General features: G+C 39.3%; 1 protein-coding gene across 5 annotated transcripts in view; it reads right to left on the minus strand.

Moving 5' to 3' along the window:
* Positions 1-26,213, minus strand: part of LOC123500064 (ARF GTPase-activating protein GIT2-like) — a 42,254-nt gene that overhangs the window by 2,053 nt on the left and 13,988 nt on the right. The window contains exons 9-13 of one of the 5 annotated variants that reach the window (XM_045248703.1): positions 25,001-25,141; positions 22,756-23,042; positions 20,773-20,931; positions 20,485-20,622; positions 20,248-20,370 (exon numbers count right to left, since the gene is read on the minus strand). In XM_045248703.1, coding sequence (XP_045104638.1) covers positions 20,248-20,370; positions 20,485-20,622; positions 20,773-20,931; positions 22,756-23,042; positions 25,001-25,141 — 848 coding nt within the window. The other 4 variants (XM_045248701.1, XM_045248704.1, XM_045248702.1 and 1 more) reach the window with 4 other exon arrangements.

Raw genomic sequence — 26,213 nt, forward strand, 5'->3', positions numbered from 1 at the left:
TCTTATTAGCTTTATTTATTGTTTATTGATCTGGTTTGTACATGTGTTCTAATATGTGAAGACAAAAGGTGGTATTTTAGGGGTCAAAAGTGGGACTATGGCAATGACCAAAGACTGATTGAGGCATTTTTTAGGCAATTTATATGGTATAAAGAACTCGTACTTGGCGAAATTCGCATTTAGCGGTAGTTTCGCCAGACTAATTAATTCGCTAAGTGTGGGGCTTACTGTACTTGGACAAAGATATGATGAAAAAAATTATTATGGGCGTGATATGTCCAAAGTTGGAATATGCAGAAGTGGTGCGGTCACCGAGGTTAAAAAAGGATATAAGAAGATTAAAACAGATCCAGAAGATAGCTACAAAGATGATGGAAGAACCAAAGGACCTAACATATGAATATAGGCTGAAGGAAATGGGACTGCCAACCTTACAAGATAGAAGAGAAAGAGGAGACCTAATAACAATGTATAGAATAGTAAATGGCATTGAAAAATTAGACAAGGAAGACCTGGTGCTGGTGACACAAGAAACTCGGAGGACAAGATGATATGCAAAGAAAATTAGAAAGAGGCAGTGTGAGAAAGATAATATTGGAAAATACAGTTTTCCACATAGAATGGTGGGAAAGTGGAATGCATTGAGTCATGAAGTTGTTACAACACATAATGCGTATAACTTTAAAGAAAATTGAGATAAGTGAAGATATAGAGACAGGACACTATGAGCCCTGCTTGAACCCTGTACAATACAAGTAGGTAAATACACACTTAGGATTTAGGAGTATTTGTTATGGATGATATGTCAATTGGGAAAGCACATAAGTAAAATTGTAAGGGAAACTTATAGTCTACTCAAGGATATGAGTTTAATACATCGATGACGATATGATGAAGATATTGTAACTGTGATATGTCCAAGATTGGAATATGCAGCAGTGGCTTGGTCACCGAATCTAAAGAAGGATATTAAAAAGCTAGAGAGGACCCAGTAAGCTGCAACAAATTTGGTTCTAAGCCTGAAAGAGAGATTAAGATTGGATCTGATGTCCCTTGAGCAGAGAAGGAGAGGAGATTTGATTACAACATTTAGACTAATAGAAGGGATCAACAAGTATGATAGACTTGGTAATGTGTGATGAGCAATCCATAAGGGTGCACAGGAAGAAACTGAAGAAGGGTACATGCAGGAGGGAAGTGAAGAAATACAGTTTTCCACACAGAACTGTCAAAGCTTGGAATGCATTAGATAAAGAAGTGACTGAAGTGAGAACAATATATAACTAAGATGAAGTTGGATAATTTTTGGGATAAGAGACGGAACAGCATGAGCATAGCTCCCCTTTTGTATGCTACAACTCGGCAAATACACACACACACACCAGACATAAGACCTGGGAACACGGTGACCGCCCCACTTGCCCCACCTAGTCCACCAGTTCCACCTGCTCAGTGAAAGGACAACCTTCTGGCTTTTGACACGGCAGTAGTCTAGTCTTCTGGCGATGGTGGTGGTGACAACAGTTGTGGCGGAGGGCTATACTGACCCATGTACACCCACACACACACACACACACACACACACACACACACACACACACACACACACACACACACACACACTCCACGCTCCATGGAGAGCAGACGTGCCTCCTGCTCAGAGTGGCATCTAACTAACACTCCACACGCTAAGCAATGTGCTTGGAGTGAGAACCGTCATTGGTACTAAAGGGCGACCAGAGCGAGTGAACGAGTGTACAGAGTGAACGTAGCCTGGTGGCGTGTACATAAGAGTGATCGGAGGTGTGGGAACCTCCGTACTCCAAACAACAGAGTGGGAACCACACAAAGACCAGCCATAACAGCCGCCAACGCATCCCACCACACACACGTAGCTACCAGGCCTGGCCCCCAGTGCACACCACCACACACCCACATGCTCCCAGGAAGAGTGAAATAAAATGGATAGACCGGTAAGAAATAAGTTACCAAATTCAAAATATGCCGATGAGGCCCAGGGAGCAAAACCGAAAGTGGCCAGTCAAAACACGAGTCAATCTTCAACACGAGCAACAATGCAAGGTAGATTGGTAATGTTGGAGAAGAGATTTGAGGAGTTGGTGAAGGAATTAAAAGTTCAGAGGAGTGAGGAGCAGCAGGATAGAGAATTCTGCAAGGCTTTGAAGGAAAGAGTTAAGAGACTGGAGGAAAATGAAAAACGATTGGTGGATGAGAATGCACACTTGAGAGTGAAGGTTGAAAAATACAAGAGACGGTTGGAGGAGAAAATGGAGAGAGTAGTAAAGGAGAAAGATGACTTTAAGGAAATGATCAGTGAGCAGAATGAAAGATTTGAAAGGGAGTGGGAACTGAAGAATACACAATGGACTGAGTCGAGGGAAGCAGAGATGGTTGGATTACAAGAAATAATTAAAGATCAGTTGAAGGAAGACAAAAAAGAAAGGTCCAAGGAACTGGTTAATGTTATGAAGAATAAGGAAACATTGATAAGAGAAATAGCAGAAAAGAAGAAGTGTGTTAATATTTGGGATGAAAGAACAAAATATAACATATAAGCCTAAGAGAATTAACGAAGAATTAAAAACGGTAAGAGATCTGTTCAAAAATCTAAATGATGAAGAAAAAAGACCTACAAGAAGAAGTGGAAGAGATCCATAGACTGGGTCCGTATAAGGAGGGAGTAAGGAGACCGATTAAAGTAGTACTGAAGTCACAACAATCTGCGGAGGACATCTTATATAGAACATCAAAATTAAGAGAGGTAGAAGGTTGTAAAGAGATGTTTGTGAAGAAAAATAGAAATGAGGAAGAGAGAAGATATAAGGAATTCTTGGAAGAGGCGAGAAGGAAAAATGATGAACGGTCTGAAGAGGAAAAAGAAAAGTTTTTTTGGAGAGTTATAGAAGAGAGAGTCAGAAAGTGGTATGTGGAGAGAAGGAATGCGGAGGAACCCCTAGAGGAAGCAGTGGGTGGACCGTAATGTATACTAATATAGATGGGATACTGTCAAGTAGATTGGAATTGCAAGACTATATGATGGTGGAGAAGCCTGATATAGTGTGTTTGACTGAGACAAAATTACATGAAAAACAAAGGTAAATTTGGATAATAAATATAATATATGGAGAAAGGATAGAGAGGGTAAAGGTGGAGGAGGAGTTATGATTATGACAAAGAAGGAGATAAATGTGGATAAGGTTTGGTATGGGAAGAACAACGCAAAAGTGATAAGCATAAGGTTAAAAAGTGATTGAAAAGAATTAATAATACTAGTAGGAGATTTTAATTGTAAGGAGGTGGATTGGAAAAATCTAGTAAGTGGTGTTGGAGAGGAAGCATGGGGAGAGAGATTCCTTAATCTAATGATGGAAAATATGATGGAACAGAGGGTGAAAGAAAATACTAGATATAGAGGAGATGATGAACCGGCTAGACTGGATTTGGTGTTAACACGAGAAGTGTACCTATGTGGGGATATACAATACAAATGTCCATTGGGGAAGAGTGATCACGTGTTTATGGAAATGCAGATGGCAATAACACAGCGAAGGAATGATGAGACATACAGGAGTGGTAGATTGAATTATAGAAAGATGGACACAGAAAGTTTGAAAAATTATTTCAGAACATTAGATTGGGAGATGTTACAAATCAGAGAAGTGCAAAAAAAAATGAGATTTTTATGAAATATTATAAAGAAGGAGTTATGAAATTTGTACCAAAGTATAAACCAAGAGAGGAAGGAAGAAAGGATTGGTTTAATGCAACTTGTGTTAAGGCTAAAGAAAAGAGATGTGGCTTGGAAAAGATGGAAAAGAGCAGGAATATACTAAATAAGGAGAATTATAGAGTGGCGAGAAATGAGTATGTGAGGGTAAGGAGGAGGAAGAAAGAAAATTTGAAAAAGATATTGTAGACAAGAGTAAGGAACATCCAAAATTGTTTTACAGGTTCATAAATGGTAAACTTAAAAGAGAGAGTCCATTGAAAGATTAAAAGGAGAGCAAGGGATAGTAGATGACCCTAAGAATATAGCGGAATTGCTAAATAATAGGTTTCAACAAGTATTTACTAAAGAAACAATGTTTGTAAAGCCTCAGAATGTAGAAGGAAATGTGCACATGGATGACATTAAGATACCTAAAAGGAGTTATATAAAATGTTGGAGGAACTTAAAGATGATAAAGCGATGAGACCAGATGAAGTTTCAGGCAAATTACTGAAGGAATGTAGAGAAGAATTGATAGATCCATTATATGATATTATAAGGTGCTCATTAGAAACCGGGGAAGTACCGGTAGAGTGGAAAAGAGCTGAAGTGGTGCCCATTTATAAGGGAGGCAGTAAGGAAGAGCCTCTTAACTATAGACCTGTGTCTTTAACAAGTGTGGTTGGTAAGATTTGTGAGAGGGTGATAAAAAAAATATTGGATACGGTTCCTGGAGGATCATAAGTTATTATCGGATCATCAATTTGGCTTTAGGAAAGGGAGGTCATGTGTAACAAATCTACTGAGCTTTTATTCAAGAGTGGTTGACAAAATACAAGAGAGAGAGGGATGGATGGACTGTGTATATTTGGATTTAAAAAAGGCTTTTGACAAGGTACCGCACATGAGACTACTATGGAAATTAGAGATTTATGGAGGACTGATGGAAAAAGTGTTAAAGTGGATGGAAAACTACTTGAGATGGAGGGAGATGAGAACGGTAATAAAGGATGCAAAGTCGGACTGGTTGGTGGTGGAGAGTGGAGTCCCACAAGGTTCAGTGCTGGTACCAATACTTTTCCTTGTCTATATTAATGATATGCCAGAGGGAATAAACAGTTATATTCATTTGTTTGCGGATGATGCGAAGTTGTGTAGGTGTGTGTGTGAAGAGTGAAGAAGATTGTGAAATTTTGCAGGCAGATCTGGATAGGACTTGGGAGTGGAGCAAGAGATGGGAGATGGAATTTAATCTAAGCAAAAGTCATGTGATGGAGAATGGGAAGAGTGGAAGACGGCCAAGAGGGTCATATAAGATGGGTGAAGGAGTAGTGTTGAAAAAAGTGGAAAAGGAAAAGGATTTGGGAGTGATAATACAAGACCATAGGCAGTTTGAGGCTCATATTGACAAGATGTTTGGAGAAACATATAATTTGATTAGAAATATTGGATAAGCCTTTCATTATATGGATAAAGATATGATGAAGAAATTAATTAGTACGATAATTAGACCAAGATTGGAATATGCTGGAGGTGATTTGGTCCCCTTATAAAAAGAAGCATATAAGGAAGTTGGAAAGATTGCAGAGAATGACAACAAAAATGGTTCCGGAATTGGCAGAAATTACCCATGAGGAGAGATTAAAAGAAATTAATTTGCTTACCTTGGAACAAAGAAGAGAAAGAGGAGATTTAATACAGGTTTATAAACTGTTGAACGGTCTGGATGAAGTGGATAATGAGCAAATGATGTTGAGAGAGGAAAATTTAAATAGAACTATGAGATCGCATAGTAAAAAGATAGCCAAGGGAATATGCTTGAAGGATGTGAAGAAATATAGTTTCCCAGAGATGTGTGGAGGTGTGGAATAGTTTGAGTGAGGAGGTGGTGTCAGCGAGAAGTGTGCATAGTTTTAAAGGAAAGTTGGATGTGTGTAGATATGGAGACGGGGCCACACGAGTATGATACGCAGGCCCTGTAAAGTTACAACTAGGTGAACTAGGTGAACACACACACACACACACACACACACACACACACACACACACACACACACACACACACACACACACACACACACCGGTAGCTCAGTGGTTAGCGCTGGCTTCACAAGCCAGAGGACTGGGGTTCGATTCCCGGCCGGGTGGAGATATTTGGGTGTGTCTCCTTTCACGTAGCCCTGTTCACCTAGCAGTGAGTAGGTACGAGATGTAAATCAAGGAGTTGTGACCTTGTTGTCCCGGTGTGTGGTGTGTGCCTGGTCTCAGGCCTATCCGAAGATCGGAAATAATGAGCTCTGTGCTCGTTCCGTAGGGTAACGTCTGGCTGTCTCGTCAGAGACTGCAGCAGATCAAACAGTGAAACACACACATACACACACACACACACACCATAGACCAGTGTTGCTGACTAATGTTGTGGAAAGATCTGTATATTGTAGTTAAAAAAAAAATGGAGGAAAATGAAATAATAGAAAACTCACAATTCAGTTTCAGAAATAGAAGATCATGCATAACAAATTTACTAAGTTTTATACAAGAGTAATAGATCAAGTATAAGGGAGAGATGGATGGGTTGACACAGTGTATTTGAACATTAAAAATACCTTTGATAGAATACCATATAGAAAACTCCCATGGAAAATGTGCAACACATCGGTGGAATAAAGGAAAATATCTTAGAATGGATGACAGACCACCTAACAGGTAAGGAAATGAGGAGAATGATAAGAGATATTTCATCCAGTTGGAGCAGAGTTACTAGTGTTGCACCACAGGATTCAGTGCTGGCACCAATTATGTTCCACGTATATATCAATGATATGCAAGAGTAGTTACATAAATTTGTTTGCAGATGATGTAAAATTTTTCAGACTAGTAAGGAACATCGAAGACTGTAGGGAATTGCAGAAAGATATTAACAAGATCTGGAAGTGGAGCCTAAAGTGGAAATTAGAATTTAATACCAGGAAATACCATGTAATGGAAATGGGTAAAAGTTATAGAAGACTTATGTGGGAATACAATATGGGAGAAGAGATTATACTGAAAAGTAGTGAAGAAAAAGACCTGGAAGTGATTATACAAGACACCCTGACTCCAGAAAGACACACAAATGGGTTATTTGCTTCAACATACAGGACAGTAACTAACATCAAGGTAACATTTCATTACACAGATGAGTATGATGAAAAAATAAAAAATCATAAGCATTATGATAAGATCTAGACTAGAATATGCAGCAGTGGTGTGGTCACCATACAAGCAGAAAGACACATTTACCTAGTTGCATTCTACAGGTTTCGGCGGGGCTCATAGTGTCCTGTCTCCATTTATCTTATTTTTTCTTAAAGTTAGGCACATTATGTACTTTAACCACTTCATCACTCAATGCATTCCACCTTTCCATTGTTCTATGTGGAAAACTGTATTTTCCAATATCCTTCACACACTGCCTCATCCTCCTCTTCTTTACATGTCCTCTTGCATTAATCCTCTTTGCATATCCTTATGTTCCTCATTTTCCCATGTATTTGTCTTAGGTGGCACATATGTAACTATGATTCTCCTTTTTTTCAATTCCTGTTTTGATTGTTACTTCCATTACTTCCACCATACCATCACCATATTGCACTTCCTCCACACATATATTATCACGAACCATTATTAACACTCCTCTTCCCCCTTTTCCCTTCCTATCTCTTCTCCAGCTACTATATACCTCTTCTTTAAAAGTAACATGGATCTCCTCTTTTAATTTTTTTTTTGCTATGCACATTCCATCAGTTTTTTTTTCTTTCAAATAATCTGTAACCTCCAACACACTGGATAACAACCAATCTATATTAGTATAGCTCACTCTTAATTTCTTGCCTCTTCCATGACCTCCTCCTTCTTCCGAAGGTGCCACTTCTTTAGTCTCATCTAGAATCCCCCAGTAGAAATTCTTTTTCTCGATCTCCATCCTTTTCTTGTTTTATTTACTTAGCTTCATTTCTTAGCACTTTCTCCTCCCTCTCTTCCAAGTTCATATCTCTTTTTATTCATATATCTTTAAATTCAGTATCATCAACCAGTTTTCCTCTTCTCGTCATAATTTCCTCTACCATCTCCGGCAATCTCATTCTCACTTTAAGGAGGCAGTGGCATAGTGGATAAGATGGTGAGCATGGGATCGGGCAGACATCCACGCGTAGGTTCGAATCCCACCACGTACAGCCTTAAAACACTTTGCCATTTGTCGAGTGGTTTAAAGTTACCTACATATCACCATGATACCCAGATTCTAGGTGGTTACACTCAAGATGAGCTTGGGCGGTGATATGGGTACCACTATAAATAAAATTGCCTGCGCCACTAATGGGCGGAAGCTGAACAGCGCTTCCCATACACTCTTCAAGTGTGCCTACAGGTGCTGTAGGCCTTACCGTAAAAAAAAAAAGAAAAAAAGAATAAATAAATAAATAATAAAAAAAATTGTCTCTTACCCCCTTCAGTAAACGTTCCCAACATAATCACTTCTTCCACTTCCTGATCCAACTCCTGTGTGCTGTCCTGGACCTGTTTGATAATAGTTTTGGCCAATTTTCTCTCTTCTCACTCTCTCAAGAACTTGTTTGGATTTTTTTTTTTCCTTCATTCTCAAAATTAAGATACATTTCCTCTTATCCACCATATCCCTCACTAGATCTTCTTTTTACTTAATTATCTGTATAATAATGTCCTTTGTCTTTTCCTGAATTTGCTTTCTTACTACCTCTGAAAATTTAACTTTTTCCTTTTCCTGTTCCTGTTTCCATGCATTTCATAATTCCTCCAATTTGCTTTCACCCATTCCATTATCTACTTTATCCTTCCCATTCTGTATTTTTTTCTTTTTTCTGTACTTAAGGAGTCACAACATAGTCACAACATGTAGTCTCTAGTATCTTGTTTTGTTTCTTTATCTCTTGCATCTCATCCATCTCTTGATTTATTTCTATTACTTTCTCACATTCCTCTAATCTCAGTTTTAGTTCAGTGTTTTCTTTTATTAATTTGTCTTGTTTTTCCATCATACTTGACATCACCTCCTTCATGAATCTTATCTCCCTTTCCACATATATCAGCCTCCTCATATTACCTCTTTCCTCTCTAAATCCAGGAAAATCCTTGTTCATATTATCATCACTCAGTCTCTTCAGGCCAATTGGTCCTTCAATAAACCTCTGGTTTTCAAAACATGGCATTTGTTTTGGTCTCATACTTTTGGCAGTGCCACCTAGCTTCACCTCTCTCTCCATTTTTCCATTCTATACAGCATCCAAATCTTATTTATTATGGAGACAGGAGAACTCTATGGCCCCTACTCCCCTGTACATACATCTAGATCAGGCTCCACCACCTGCTGAAATGCTTCCCATGAGAGCTGTTTTCACATGTCTTCTTGATACAGCTTCTTGACAGTGAGTGTGTATGTGTGTGTGTGTGTATTTACCTAGTTGTATTGTACAGGGTACAAGCAGGGCTCATAGTGTCTTGTCTCCATATCTCCATTTATCTAGTTTTTCTTTAAACTTATGCACACTATGTGCTGTAACAGCATTTCATTTTTCCATCGTTCTGTGTGGAAAACTGTATTTTCCAATATCCTTCACATACTGCCAAATCCTGATCTTCATTTCATGTCCTCTTGTCCTTCCATCTTCTTCCGTCAACAGCACCAGGTCTTCTTTGTCTATTTTTTCAATATCATTTACTATCTTATACAATGTTATTAGGTCCCCTTGTTCTCTTCTATCTTGTAAGGTTGGCAGTCCCATTTCCTTCAGTTGTTCTTCATATGTGAGGTCCTTTAATTCCAGCACCATCTTAGTAGCAATCTTCTGTATCCTTTCCAATTTTCTTATATCCTTTTTAGAGCTCGGAGACCATACCACTGCTGCATATTCCAGCCTTGGGTGTATCATGCTTGTGATGATTTTTTTCATCATATCTTTATCCATGTAATGAAATGCCACTCTTATACTAGTCAACTTATATGATAGTCCAAATATCTTGCTTATGTGTTTATCAGGGGTCAGATTTTTTTGTATGATCACTCCAAGATCTTTTTCCTCTTTAGTCTTCATTATTTGCTCATCCCCCATCAAATAGTTCCATGCTGGTGGCATTTCTTGGCATTAAACTCCAATTTCCACTTCTTGCTCCATTCATAGATCTTGTTTATATCTTCCTGCAACAGCAGACAGTCCTCTCTGGTTTTGATAACTCTTAGCAACTTTGTATTATCAGCGAATAAATTTATATAACTGTTTATCCCAATGTGAATGTTGTTTACATAAACTTGAAACATAATGGGGGCTAACCCTGACCCTTGTGGCACTCCGCTACTTACTTTACCCCAAGATGAGTATATATCTCTGATCACAGTTCTCATTTCCCTATCCTTCAAATAGTCTCTTGTCCATTCGAGTAAGGTTCCATGCAGTTCTCCTATGTACTCTAGTTTCCAAAGAAGTCTTCCGTGCGGGACTTTATCAAATGCCTTTTTAATATCCAGGTATACTGGACATTAAAAAGTGTGTGTGTGTGTGTGTGTGTGTGTGTGTGTGTGTGTGTGTGTGTGTGTGTGTGTGTGTGTGTGTGTGTGTGTGTGTCTATTTACCTAGTTGTATTGTACAGGGTTCGAGCAGGGCTCATAGTGTCCTGTCTCCATGTCTCCATTTATCTAATTTTTCCTTAAAATTATGCACATTACGTGCTGTAACAACTTCTTTATCCAATACATTCCACTTTTTCCACCATTCTGTATAGAAAACTATTTTCCAATATCCTTCACACACTGCCTCATCCTGATCTTCTTTTCATGTGTTCTTGTCCTTCCATCTTCTTCTGTCAACAGCACCAGGTTTTCTTTGTCTATCTTTTCAATGCCTTTGACTATCTTGTACATTGTTATTAGGTCCCCACGTTCTCTTCTATCTTGTAAGGTTGGCAGTCCCATTTCCTTCAGTCGTTCTTCATATGTTAGGTCCTTTAATTCCGGCACCATCTTTGTAGCAATCTTCTGTATCCTTTCTAATTTTCTTATATCCTTTTTAGAGCTTGGAGACCAAACCACTGCTACACATTCCAGCCTTGGGTGTATCATGCTTGTGATGATTTTTTTCATCATATCTTTGTCCATGTATTGAAATGTCACTCTTATATTAGTCAACATTTTATATGATAATCCAAATATCTTTCATATGTGTTTTTTGGGGCTCAGATTTTCCTATATGATCACTCCCAGATCTTTTTCCTCTTTAGTGTTCATTATTTGCTCCTCTCCCATCAAATAGTTCCATACTGTTCTTCTTTTACTCTTTCCTAGTTCCATTATGTGACATTTCTTGGCATTAAACTCCAATTTCCACTTCCTGCTGCATTCATAGATCTTGTTTATATCTTCCTGTAACAGCAGACAGTCCCCTCCGGTTTTGATAACTAAGCAGCTTTGCATCATCAGCAAATAAATTCATATACCATATTTTACGGCTTATAAGACGCACTTTTTTTCCTAAAAAATATCCTGAAAAATACTAGTGCGTCTTCCAAGATTGTATTGTAAGGCAGCATCCAACCTCAAGTGAGCTTGGACACTTGACAGATAGCGACCTGGATTTGTATGTTGAGTCATCACATTATGATGTTAGCTTAACCCTAAAGCGGCCTTTCATCTACAACATCCACAGGACCGGCACCTCAGCACCAAACACCGAAAATAGCCTATATTCACACACTTGATTCTGCTGAACTACAATGCAATAACAAATTACTTTGTCGTCATAGTCATCATCAACTCTTCTTCTTTTTAGTTATTCATAAAACGTTTCTATGTGCTGTGGTTTTGGAGAAATATTGAGTTGAAGAAGACTTTTATTACACTCTTCCCGCTCTCTTCTTTCGCTTGTGTGGCCTTGACTAGTCTAATCATGCCCCATGCTCTAATTCTTATATATAGTCAATACTCTAAGCTTTCTCTATGTAATCATCAACAGCACTGTCCTCACAGTAGATGTAAAAGGATCATTCTTCTGAAGCTGCTTCAGGTGTTGATTGAGCAAAATCAGAATCATTTGTACTTGTATCTGTATCTTCACTACCTTCATTCTCTATGCTCACTCACTTAGTTCAAGTTCCTCGGGATCACTTGATAAATCACAGTTCTATTGAGTTCTATTCTGCTGTGCTAAGAAGTGAAGCATTGGTGCTTGGGCAGGGGAATATGTCTGCTTGAGGTGCTCTCATCTCATGAAATCACAGTCAGAATCCTGTCACGCCTGTCCATCTAGCCAAGATTCTGAAGCAGTAGCCTAAACATATCTCTCAGTGTTCAATGAATGGTCATCGAAAATTATCGAAAAGTAAGTAAATTTCCACAAAGCTATAACCGCCCAGCCCTTTGGAAGCTATGCCTCCTTTATTAAGTACTATTTAATTTAGCCTTTTATATTATGTAACCTCAGTACTTAGGTGTTACAAGTATTTCCAATACCATAATCCTTCCTGCAGCCTACTCAGTGTGTGGAGAAAACGGGCCGCTCCCTCATCTCATTGCAACACACACATACATGCACACGAATGCACACACATCATGCCAGGTGCCTTTATACCTTTATTAATAGAACATCCAAGTGGCTTACTCATTCAAGCAAGAGTCAAAACTCCACTTGATAAAGCCTATGAAGCACGACTGCAAAATAAAATAAATATAAACTGCAGCACTGACATGTTCGGTTTCGGCGATCGGACAAGTGATTCCGTAATGTAAACAACAGGTCCAAAACATGTCTCCGCCACTAAAACAAGAAGAGATGGACTGTTTCAGTGTGTATATGTATTTACCTATGGTGTTTTTATTTACATAGTTTTAAATTTGTGGTGAGTGCTCCAGCAAATTTGTAATGAGTGGTGAAACAATAGTGTCTTGCAGACTCCTTGCTTCTGATGTTTTTGTGTTCAGTGGTCTATATGGTGAATCTTCTTGTATGAGAATGACTTCTTTTTTCTTGGAAATTTCTTTCAAATATTAGGGTGCGTCTTCCAAGATGCAGCGTCTTGCAAGCCGTAAAATACGGTAACTGTTTACCCTAATGTGAATGTTTACATAAATCTGAAACATAATGAGGGCAACACCGACCCTTGTGACACTCCGCTAGTTACTTTATCCCAAGATGAGTATGTATCTCTGATCAGTTTTCATTTCCCTACCCTTCAAATAATCTCTTCTCCATTCTAGCAAATTTCCTTTCAGTCCTGATATGTTCTCTAGTTTCCAAAGTAGTCTTCCATGAGGGACTTTAACAAAAGCCTTTTTAATATCCAGGTATACTTTGTCCACCCATTCATCACTGTTTTCCAGTCCTGCAATAATTATCGAGTAGAAGCTTTAATAAGTTTGATACACATGACCGCCCTGTCCTGAACCCAAATTGTCTGTTCGATATGACTTGCTCCTCTTCTAGAAATTTAACCCTTTTTTCTTTGATAATTATTTCACACAACTTCCCCAAGACACTTGTAAGTGACACTGGTCTGTAGTTTAGTGGTTCAGTTGCCTCTTTTCCTTTAAATATCGGAATTATGTTGGCTCTCTTCCATTCCAGTGGAACTTTCCCTTCATTTACTGAACTTGTAACTATTTCCCAACTTGGATCCAGTATTTGCTCTTTGCATTCTTTTAATACCCACCCACACCATCTGGCCCCATTGCTTTTCTGACATCCAACTTATCCAATAATCTTCCAATATCCTCTTTGTGCACTGTGATCTCCTGTAATCCTTGGCAATGCAATGTTCTATTAGGTTCTGTGAAATCTTCTGCAGTGAACACCATTTTGAAGCTTTCATTCATTATTTTACACATTTCCTTCTGTTTGCTATGTTTTCCTTCTTTAATTATTTTTCAATTGTTTCCTTGTTCTTTGTTTTACCATTTATAAGTTTTGGTTTGTCTTTGCTTTTATTCACCACATCTTTCTCAAAGTTTCTTTCTTCCTCTCTCCTTACTCTTACATATCAGTTTCTGGCATCCTTGTACTGCCGTCTGTTGTAGTCATTTCTCTGTTTGATGAGTTTCTTCCATGCTTTATCTTTTGCCTTTTTGGCTTGTGTACATCTAGCATTGTACCAAGCATGTATTTTTTTCAACTCTATAAACAGGTACAAATTTTTTTACTCCTTTATTATATTTCTGTAAGAATATGTCACATTTCCCTTGTAATGTCTTTCTGTACATAATGTGTCTCCACTCAATATCAGCAAAATGGATCCTTAATTTTTTAAAAATCCGCTCTTGCATAATTTAACCTCTCTCCTTTGTAGTCATCTCTATAACTTATCCCATCTTCCTCCTGAATGTGCATCTCTAATGTCACATGATCACTTCTTCTCATTGGACTAAGGTATTGTATGATTTGAGGGGGCTCTGGTTTCTTTGTGAGTACTAGGTCAAGCAACGATGGTTCTTCTTCCCCCCTGTACATTGTTGACTCCTCCACCCACTGATCCACTGCATTAACCATAGTCAACTGTAACACTCCCTTCCTCCACTACCCATCATTATCCATTACTTCCATCTCTCTCCAGTTTACTTTTTTGCAGTTTAAGTCTCCAACTAAAAGTATTCTTCTATCTCCTCTTATCATGTCATCTAGGCACTTAATCACCTCTCTTTGCATATCTTTATGTTCTTCAGTTCCCCATGTAATAGTCTTAGGTGGCATACACCTCGGTCCCGCTATAAATGTGTTTGCAATGAACGATTCTCACAATGAACGAATGACCGAAAATATTCAGTCCAAAATTTTCGTTATAATTGAGCACGTTCACTATGAACGAATTGCTTCCGAAAGTGAAGGAAATACGAGGAGTTCTCGCCATGAACAGCGTTTGCCTCGCTATGAACGGAGTTCGCGTCACTTTGAATAGCACTCCTCTCGATGCTCATTCAGACGTCAACAGGCTACCTTGAGGCGTGCATGGGAGAAGCTTACTCCCCACCTGGTTAACAGGGTGGAGGGTGCCCAGAGGTTAACTGACACTGTTGAGCAAGCCGCCACAGAAGCGAGAAGAGTTCCAGGGTTCAATAATGTTACGGTTGAAGAAATAAGAGCTTAATGACAGAAACAGCAGCCAGCTGAAGGAATCATTCAGGAAATTGCTGTAGAAGACAATTTAGTGAAGGAGCCTGCTGTACTACAGGAAGAAGATATGGCTGAGAAACCTTTAACAATGCAACAACTCAGTGCAATTCTTGCTAGTGCTGAAATTTCAAAACACACAGTCCTCGAGGTTGAGCAGTTTAAGTTAAAAAGGGACAAGTTTTGCTTTGACTTAGAAAAACTTATCAGAAGTTACCGAGTCACATGTGGCAAACATTAAAGAAAAAAAAAAAACTTTAATAGATCGCTACATTCGTCAACCCCAGCAAGACCAACCTGAGGTTGTTGAAGTTGATGAACCTCCTCCTAACCTTGAACCTAACCCTGAACCTGTGGCAGGACCCTTTGGTGTTTGCCCTATGTCACTTCCTAGTAACAAGGAGTTTGAAGGATTTATGAGGGATGTGAAGAACAACAGCACTAATCCCCTTCAGCGCCTTTGTTCCCTAGGAGTCACTAATCCCTCATCAAGTGAGAACAGTGAGTGACTCCTACCAAGCCTCGGAACTCTCCCCTGTACATAAATCCCCCTAGAATTAAGGTAATTGACAGCAAAGTTACCCTTTATTACCATTTTCTTTATGTGTGTAATGTATTCCATGTTTAACTCCATTTTTTTCCAAGAAAAACAGGTAAAATGGGGCTGAAAGTTAGGTTTAGGAGAGGGCTGATCGACCAATTAGCCTTTTTCCCATAGGATACATCATTCACTATGAACGAATTCGCTATGAACAACCCCGTTCATCAATCTATTAGACGTTTATAGTGGGACCAAGGTGTACATGTAACTATAATTTTTCTCTTCAATTTCTCTGTTTTGATTGTTACTTCCATTATTTCCACTTTCTCCGCTCCATATTGCACATCGTCCACATGTATATTATCACGAACCATTATTAGCATTCCTCCTCCCCCTTTATCCTTCCTGTCTCTCCTCCAGCTATTATATCCCTCCTCTTTAAAGTTAACATGGATCTACTGCTCTTAATTTTGTTTCAACAATGGACATTACATCCAGCTCTTTTTCTTTTTCAAATAATCCCTAATCTCCAACATACTTGATAACAACCCATCTATATTAGTATAAGTCACTCTTAATTTCTTGTCTCCTCCACGATCTCCTCTTTCTTCTGTAGGTACCACTTCTTTAGTCTAATATCCAGAACCCTCCATTAAAAATTCTTCTTCTCTATCTCTGTCCCTTTCTTGTTTTTTCCTTAGCTTCCCTTCTTAGCACTTTCCCCTTTTCCCTCTCCTCTAGGTTCATATCTCTTTTTATCCATATATCCTTGTGTTCAGTATCATCAGCCAGCTTCCCTTTCCTAGCCATAATTTCCTCTACTGCCACTTAGGATCTCATTCTCACTTTCATTGGTCTCCTACCCCCTTCACTGTATCTTCCTAGTCTGATCACTTCCTCATCCTCCTGGTCTAGTTTTTGTATGCTATCTTGAACTTGTTTGATAACAATTTTGGCCAATTCTCTCTCTTCATGTTCTCTTATGAATTTATTTGGATTTTTCTTTTTCTTCATCCCAAAAATCGCAAAGCTTTTTCTCTTATCCACTGTATTCCGTACCAGGTCTTCTTTCTCTTCAATTACTTGAATTACAACAACTTTCGTGTTTTCCTGAATTTGTCTCTTTGCAACCTCCGAAAATTTTACTTTTTCCTCTTCCTGTTCCTGCTTCCATTCATTTCGTAGTCCCTTCAGCTTGTTTTCAGCCAAATCCACCTTCCATCCTATCCACAATCCTATACTGCACTTTAACCTGTAAGCTCCTCAAGGAGTTTTCGTAGTCTTGGCATGTGGCTTTTAGTGCGTCATTTTGTTTCTTTATTTCTTGTATCTCTTCTTTTAATCCCTGATTTATTACACTGACCTTCATACATTCTACCAATCTCAATTTCAGCTCTGTCTTTTCCGTTGTCAGTCTATCCTGTTTGTCCATTAGACTCGACATCACTTCCTTCATGTACTTTAACTCCCTTTTTACGTTGATCAACCTTCTCATACCCTTTTTACGTTGCTCAACCTTCTCATACTACCTCTTTCATCTCTAAATCCAGAAAAATTCTTGTCCATAATACTGTTAGTTAGTTTCCTTAGCCCAATAGGAGTTTCAGTGCACCATTGGTTTTCACACGATGGCGTATGTTTTGATTCAGTCATACGTCTAGCAGCACTACTCTCTTCCATCTTTCTCTCATCCTTCTTTCCGCATGTACAATACAATACTTGTTTAATATGGAGACAGGAGAACCTATGGCCCCCTTCCCCCCTGTACATACATCTAGGCCAGTCTCCAGCTCTTGTAGCTTTTCCCTGCAAGCTGCTCTGATACGTCCGGCGGCCCAATGTCTACACAGTGTGTGTGTGTATTTACCTATTTGTATTTATCTATTTGTGTATCACAGGGTCCGAGCTAAGCTCTCTGTGTCCTGTCTCCCTGTCCATTCCTGTCATATCTCTCTTTCATCTGATTGACACACACTGCATCAACGACATCACTGCTCAGTTTATTCCACTTATCAATGCTACGATGTGGGAAACTGTATTTTCTCACATCATTTAGACAGATGTCTTTTATTAGCTTTTTTCCATGTCCTCGGAGATGATTACTTGTGGTCACCTTTATCAACTCTCTGTCCAGTATGTCAATCTTGTTCACCAATTTATACATAGTTATCATGTTTCCTCTTGTTCTTCTCTCTTCTAATGTGGTCAGCCCCAGCTTCCTCAGTCTTTCCTCATAGTCTAACTCCCTGAGTCCTGGTACCATCCTTGTTGCCAGCCTCTGTACCCTTTCTACCTTCTTCACATTTTTCTTCATATGTGGTGACCAGACACAAGCTGCATATTCTAACTGGGGTCTTATTAAGGTACATAATATCTTCTTCATCATTCCTTCATCTAGGTAGTGGAATGCAAGGCCAATATTTTGAAGCATGTTATATGTTTTCAAAAAAATCTTGTTAATGTGTTTCTCCGGTGACAAAGTGTTTTGCACGGTTACTCCTAAGTCTTTCTCCTCATTGGTCTCTTTAATTTTCTCATCACCCAGCCTGTAATCCCAGTTTGGTCTGTATCTACTTCTTCCCATTTTCATAACATGGGTCTTGTCTATATTAAATTCCATCTGCCACTCCTTACTCCACTCATATATTTTATCAAGATCTTCCTGTAACTTGTTACAATCTTCCACATTCTTTACTCTCCTCATAATTTTAGTATCGTCTGCAAACATGTTCATGTAACTGTCAATTCCTACTGGCATATCATTAACATAAATCAAAAACATGATGGGACCAAGCACTGACCCTTGTGGAACTCCACTGGTTACCTTCTTCCACTCGGACTTCCTTCCTCTCACCACTGTTCTCATTTCTCTTCCCACTAAGTAATTTTCCATCCATTTTGCTAGTTTATCATTTACTCCTCCAATCTTCTTTAGTTTCCACATCAGTCTATTGTGTGGTACTTTATCAAAGGCCTTTCTCAAGTCCAGGTAGATAGCATCCACCCATCCCTCTCTATGTTGTAGTATGTCAGTCACTCTTGAATAAAAACATAATAAATTGGATACACACGATCTTCCTTTTCTGAAACCAAACTGTCTTTCACTCAGAATGTTTTCACTTTCTAGATACTCACTCCACTTAGCTTTAATTACTTCTTCACATACCTTGCACAATATACTAGTCAACGATACTGGTCTATAATTTAGCGGTTCCATTCTACTACCATTCTTATATATAGGCACAATGTCAGCTCTTTTCCACTCTTTCGGGACTAATCCTGTTCGTATGGAGGTTTCCACAATATCAAATATGGGGTTCAACAATTGATCCTTACATTCATTTAGCAACCTCCCAGATATGCCATCAGGCCCCATTGATTTATTAATATCCAGATTGCTTATAATTTTCCTTACATCTTCCTTAGTAACCATGATGTCCTGCATTTGCTTTATTTCCGTAGGCCTTCCTCCCATAAAATGCTCCTCCTTTGTAAACACTTTGCAAAAGTTGTCGTTCAAAATTTCAGCTATATCTCCAGCATCCTCATATACTTCTTCCCGTTTTTACCTTTTCTATTGCCTCCCTTATATTTAGTTTTCCATTTATGAATTTGTAAAACATTTTTGGGTCACTATCACAGTTTTCCACCACCCTCTGTTCATATTCCTTCTGTGCTGTTCTCCTTACTTCAACATATCTATTCCTTGCTGTTTTGTAAACTTCTCTTGATAATACATCACTGTTTTTCTTAAGTTTCTTCCATGCCTTTTCTTTGTTCTTTTTTGCTTCTTCACAATTTCTATTAAACCACTGTTTATTATTTAAAGTCCTCTTTCTGTAATATGGCACAAACTTTTTCACAGCAGAGTTATACAAATCCATAAATTTATCGTATTTCAATTGCATATCCCTTTCCTGGTATACCACGGACCAGTCAATTTCATTAAAGAACTCCCTTATATGGTTATAATTTGCCCTAATATAATTTAATTTTTCCTCCCTGCGTTCCACAATCTTATTCGTGCTTAATTCCATATCCAGCTCAAAGCTTAGGACATCATGATAGCTTCTCCCCAAGGGACATTTATGTTCAATTTCCTCTTTTAGAGAGATGCCCCTGGTAAATACCAAATCCAACCTTGCTGCAACATCTTGTCCCCTGCACCTTGTTGATGATCTCACCCACTGTGTCATCAAGTTATTTGTTGCTACCTTTAACAATTCCTCTGCCCACTCACCACCGTTCACCACTTTGTAGTCTTCGTAGTGTGTGTGTGTGTGTGTGTGTGTGTGTGTGTGTGTGTGTGTGTGTGTGTGTGTGTGTGTGTGTGTGTGTGTGTGAACAGGGTGTCTTGAGAGAAAAGTTACATGATCTCACAAATTAATGATAAAGTTCATCAGTCAGAAATATTGTATGGTCAAATGCTACTGATAGCAGACAGCAAGTTTCTGAAGTTATAGGACACTTCAACATGAATAAACATCAATGTCAAGTGGCTACACACAGTACATCCACCTGATCACTGTTGCCACATGGTGTTCATTAAGTTTTAGTGATTACTTGCTGCAACACTATGCAGCTTTCTTGAATTTAATGATACCTTGATATATAGCCAAGTAACATCCTCAGATACAAAAAAGATAAATAAATAGACAATACAACCAGAAACAAAATACAGTGTAATATTAATAATTCAAATCTTTGTATTTTAGATATCTGATACATTCAATGTTCTCTAGACTCAGACGCCTATTGGATTAATATTTGACTAGTTACATCAATTTAAAACAAACAACACAAAAAATTACCGCTGCAAAGGCTGAGGTTCTTGACTGGTCTAGTGAGTGGCACTGGCTTGTCACGCAGGGCGGGCCCTGGCGAGGCTCAAACATGCTGATAGGGCGAACAGGACCTCGAGTGCGCACATTCATCTGCCAATAAAGACTCCAGTATAGAATTTTCAAGACTGTCAGTGAGTTACCCACACAAACACTCATTTCTGGTAGTAAGCAATAACTGAAACAACACATCTTGCTTTCCTGTACCTGTGGATCAGCATCGCCATTATACAGGCTGTGAGGATAATAATTCAAGAGTGGGGGAGTCGAGTGAGAAGACTGGCCCATACTGCCACTGCTGTACAGGGAACGAAGGCTCTTGTTCTCTTCTCGCAAGTTTTGCACCTGAGAGAAGAATCCACTTTTGACAGTTCCTGTCAACCACTTTTGCAATTATTGCAAATATTATTGCTACAACTATAAAAGAAAATATTATAAGCACTGTTCATTCCTCAATTAACACATTTATAGACCAAAGCTTGTGTTAGTACTTACAGTTGAGCACAGTTCATCTAACTGTGAGCGCATGTGAGCATTGTTGTTCTGCAGCTCCTGGATCCGCGCCTCACTGCTCTCTAATTTTTCTTTCATTTCCAGGTAGGTGTCCAGGGCCACCCCTGACTCCATCTCACCTCTCATCTCATGCTGCTTCAGCTAAGGACACCAAAAACAGAGAAAATTATTGAAGCAATAATGATGGAAAAAAATATACAGTTAGAGGAAATTTATGAAGATTAATATGTGTGTATATAGGTACACAGAAACACCTACAATGCAGGTCAACATTTCCTGCCATCATGAAAACTAAGGTTAACTCATATGTAAACAGAGCCCATCTCCCTTCTAGATTAATGATTATGATCATGATAACTTCACATGTTGGCAAAGGGTCTTTACCACTACTACAGAAGATACCGAAGAATTATGTATACATAAAAGTCTGTAATCAAATTATGTTCAAGTATAATACAATCCAATCTTATTAATTTTAATGCCTGTTTCTTGATACTCAGTAAAATTACCATGGCCTAAAAGCCTCCATTTGTTCCTCACCACTTTCAGCTTTTTATCCTTCCAGCAAGTATTCCAACAGCATGTCTTTACAGTCTATGAAGGACTTTCCTTTCACACTCACATCAACTCCACTTTTGTATTTCCTCTTTATCATCTTACTTCCTACCTAACTCTCCACATGATCAAACCAGTCACACATCTTAAAACACAAATAAAGGTAACTTAGTTTTCCTATTATGTAAGAGCAATTGATGGTGACTTCAATAGCCAATGCATAAAAAACTAAATGTTATTCTCATTACAAATCAATGACAATGTACATCATAAGAGCAATAAAATAATAAAGACAAAAATATGATCCTAAGAAAAACTTCTCCTTGCTCATAAAACTCATTAACATAGAAACCCAAAACCTGAATCCTACAGGTGATGACAATGGCAGCAAAGCATTCAGCTTACCCTGCTCACTTACCTAACTACAGGAAATGACTGTACTAAGTCATTCACATTGAACTCAAATCAATCAAATCTTCATCCTTCAGTGCTTATACTGTAAAGTAACAATGTAAAGGTTTCAGAGACAGAGGAAGGCAGAACAAGGAAGTAAGAGCAAGAGCAGGAGAGAGGAAGAGAAGTCAGACTGTGTTGACTTGTGAGCAGAATAGATAATCAGGTTGATGGCTCAAACCAAATAACCTTGGGCATTCCCACCCAACCCCTGCCCCTGACCCTGCCCCTACCAGCTCACATTTCCCCTCAAGTGCTGTTGCTATGAGAAAACAAATGCATGTAAGTATAGAGATGACAAACAGGCAAAGTGTTAAAAAATTTGTAATAATGATAGTTAAGTGAAAAAATATTGTGTATCATTATTTTTTAACTTAGACTTCAGTTTCAATAATAGCAAAAAAAGATAATTTTCATGAAAAAAGCTTCTAATAGCATCTCTTTCACACATATACTCCTTCACCCTTCCTTTCCACTATCAAACTGAATCTATAACATGAAACATCAATATCAATTTCTATTCAACATGCAACTTCCTGCATATGCAAGGTGACATCCTAGACAAAATCATTCCTGAAGAATATAAGGTAAGCAAATACAATGTGCAGAAAATATCATCTTACAACCAAGCAATAATTATCATATTATCAATAAAACAAAAAAGCAAACCAAACATTTCCCACTAAATAAACATGTCTATTTATAGTTTGTGCCAAATCATACAGCAAGCTGTGTCTCAACTTTCTGGGAAAGACGAAATAAAAGCAAAGAATCCATGGCCCCAATCTACCCTTCCTTTATTGCCACAGTGCACATTCAGTTCAATTTTCCTGTACTGATGTATGCATGCAATGGATCCTAATGTTGCCCATCTGAAAGTGTTCTTGCAATTTACAGACGCACAGACACACAGACACACCCATGTTCAAACATCCACACAACAGCAGCAGTACTGACCAGCTCAGCCTTTAGCTGGCGCTGGCTCTTCTGCTCCTCCAGGATCTTCTTCTGCTGGTTGAGCTTCTCCACCTGTTCCACATAGGTGTAGTCATCTTCCGAGGCCACTGAGTCATAGAGGGGCTCCCCATCATCAGTCATCTCACCCTTGTTGTTGTTGTTGGTGGAGGGCTTGTAGGTGGTGAGGGCCGGTGCAGAGGAGGTGTCAGAGGCTGTGGCAGCAGAGGCAGCGGTGCAAGGAGAGTCAGTGAGGAGAGCAGAGATGGAGGTAGTGCCAGAGGATGAGTCTGTGGTGGAGGTAATGGCACTGATGCTAGAAGACTGAGAGGCAACAGAGCTGGGGGTAGGTCTGGGATGGGGAGAGTGAGGTGGGTCCTTGGGTGTGAGAGGAGGGGGACAGTTAATAGTCATGGAAGAGGCTGGGGAAGTCATTAGCCGGGCATTAAGGCTCATGATGTTGTTGTTGTTGGGGAGGTTTACTTTGGGGGAGTTAGGTTGTGTCAACGTCACGTCACCGAAGTCTAGAAAGAGAAAAAAGAGAGAAAAGAAACTGGTTAATGCAATGTTGCTTACAACATGCTGAAAACAATGCACTGTAAAATGCCTGAAGACAACTGAAGGACTGACATACACACAACAAAGCCAAACACTAACTCCCAAAACACCCATCACCTGCAACACTATGTGGACAGTATAGAGAGAGGATGAAGAGTGAAACATTATTATTTGTCTTTAAAATAAAGAATGCATATAATTTTTGAGTAGTTTGTGTCCTTATAATTAACATGACTTTACATATATTGAAAGTTATATTTGTGTACTGTATAAAACAGACAGTAGGCACTAATATATGTACAATTAATACACATTTAGTTAAAGAGCAGGGACATGTTAAGGTTAACAGGAGGGGCTACCAGTTAGGTGCAAACAGTGTGTTATCATTCCCTCTGTATTCACTGCAATTTACAATCTTCTTTTGTTTTTCTTTTATAATTGAACATTTTGCTTTCCTCTACATTAGCTATGTAGCCTCTAGGCAGATTCTCTAGCTCTCCCCAGATGGAGGCATGCTGGATGTTGGCTGCCACATTCCTGGCACATGTGGTGCAAGGTTCAAGGATTGGATTGTTGCAAGGATCAGCAGGCCAGCTGTCCAGGGCATTAGGAGGAGGAGACTTTACAGGAGGGGTCGGGAAAGGGTTTCTGAACGAGGCCTGCCGACTCAGGGTGGAAGTTTTCCTTGTGACTGGCTTGCTGTGGGCTCCTGGAGGTTTGGGAGGTTTGCCTGTAGGGCTCTTCTTTTCCTGAGATGCTTTTTTCTTGCTATTAGAGTTTTTTGCACTCAGGGAAGAACGGTCAAAGAATTCCAGCTTACGGCTATCAACATTCCATGAAGAGCTTGGCAAAATTTTATTGATTTGGTCAGGTCTCACATAGCTCCTAGACACCTGATTCCTGCGAGGCAGCTCGGGGGTGCTGGGCTGGGAGCGGGAAAACACCTTGGTGAGGCTCTGGCGATGCTGAGCTGCATACTTTAGAGGCATGGTGAGTGTGCGAACCAGCAGGGACCGGGCACCTCCTGTCCCTGGCTTTGAGGAAGTGGATGAGGAGGAAGAAGAAGAAATGGGAGGCAGAGCCAAGGCAGAAGTTTTCAGTTTCTGGTTTGCATCTTCGTCCTGTCCAACTTTTGGGTTGAGGAGTTTCTCTTTAATAGATTTAGATAGCTGGGCTGCAAACTGACAAGTAGATGGGTCATACACCTCATCATAGTCTGCATATTGGTCTTCATCAGAGAAGTCACTGTTACTACTGAAACCACTCGAGTATTTACGTTCAGGGAACTTTATACTTTCTGAGTCGACATTTTCTTGCCTACCACTCATGAGCACTTTGGAATTCTGTCCATGAGGCACAAATCCTGGCCAATGACCCATTCGTAGATCTCTGGCATGGCTGTCACCCCTGGGATTGTGTGAAATACCAGAGCCATCATCATGCTCAGTATCATCACCTTCAACACTCTCCACATCAGCATCTGCCCCACACACACCCACACCATCAAGGGAGTCCCGCTCAAAACTGCCATCACCAAGATCATCAAGGGAACCATTCACTTCATCATAAGAGCGATACAGAGGGTTGTTTTGGGTGAGAGAGACAGCCCAACAGCCATCACCATTAGTGGAAGATGCAACAGGAGAGCAAGCACTATCACTGAAATGGAATGGAGAGAGAGGAGACACACCGCCTAAATTGGAGGAGTCAGAATGGACAGACAGAGAAGGCATGGAGGAGGAATCTTGAGGCTGAAGGGGTAGGGTTGGAGGAGAGGAAGAGGCGAGTGAGGGGTCGTGTGCCCGGGCAGCCCTCCGCACACCTGGGGTTACTGCCAGCAGAAAGAAAGAGCCAAATATGAGGGAAATATCATGAAAGTTTCTTATCAAACATATGGTAATAAAGCAACCAAAGACTATATCATATATACTTCAGTCTTAGAAGTGAACAGAGCTACTCAAAGCTACTCATGCAATTCTTAACTATTCACTCAAAGGTACATACACTCATCAAAATATTCTCATTCTAAATCATACAATCATAAGTAAAAAAAATAATTTAAATAAAAATTCAAAAAGCTACTAAAGGCATCTACTAACTCAACAAAATCTAACACGTTACTTATCCTCTCAGTGTCTCAAGACAAAGAAATCATGTCATGTCAATTATGCTATGGATGTTTGAAAAGGAAATACAAAAAGCAGAAGGCAAAATCAAGGCAAAAGACAATAAATCATTGAGTGCTGATATAGAAATCACAAAATAAAAAAAATGAGGTCAAATAAAACCAAATTAATAGATTAAACAATAAGATTCAAGTAATAAGATAATGATGATACAGCCAAATGGGACTCCATAGGGTCTCAGTATGCAGACTGTTATGAAAGTCTCAGTATTTTGTGGTGGTGGTCAAAACAAGCACTTAGGACTATGACAAGTGACAGCAGATACATTAACAAAGCTCAAGGTCTTCCTGGCCAACCCACATAATCTTTAATCAGTGAAAGCAAAGCAAGGGAGACAAATGGAGCAGTGATGAAGAGAGTCTACATACAGGAAGGTGACTGCTCACATTTTTGACTGATGGAAATGTACACACCACTCCCTACTTGATGAAGCAGCCTTACTTATAGCTAAAGTGACATGTCAACTCAAGAGATCTTAACAGGTATACATTATCGGCCAGAAAACGAGTGATGTGTAATTTAAGCTACACCTTTTTCCCCAACCCCACTTCCTCCTTGTTTACACATTTCCCATACTTATTTCCTCCATCTAAGCCCCCGATTCTCTCTCTCTCTCTCTCTCTCTCTCTCTCTCTCTCTCTCTCTCTCTGGTAATTTAGACTTCTTGGACATAAATGTTCATGATTACTTTATTAAATTGTAATGGCAGGACAGCTT

The sequence above is a fragment of the Portunus trituberculatus genome, chromosome 50 (genome assembly GCF_017591435.1).
Source record: "Portunus trituberculatus isolate SZX2019 chromosome 50, ASM1759143v1, whole genome shotgun sequence".
Classification (NCBI taxonomy): domain Eukaryota; kingdom Metazoa; phylum Arthropoda; class Malacostraca; order Decapoda; family Portunidae; genus Portunus; species Portunus trituberculatus.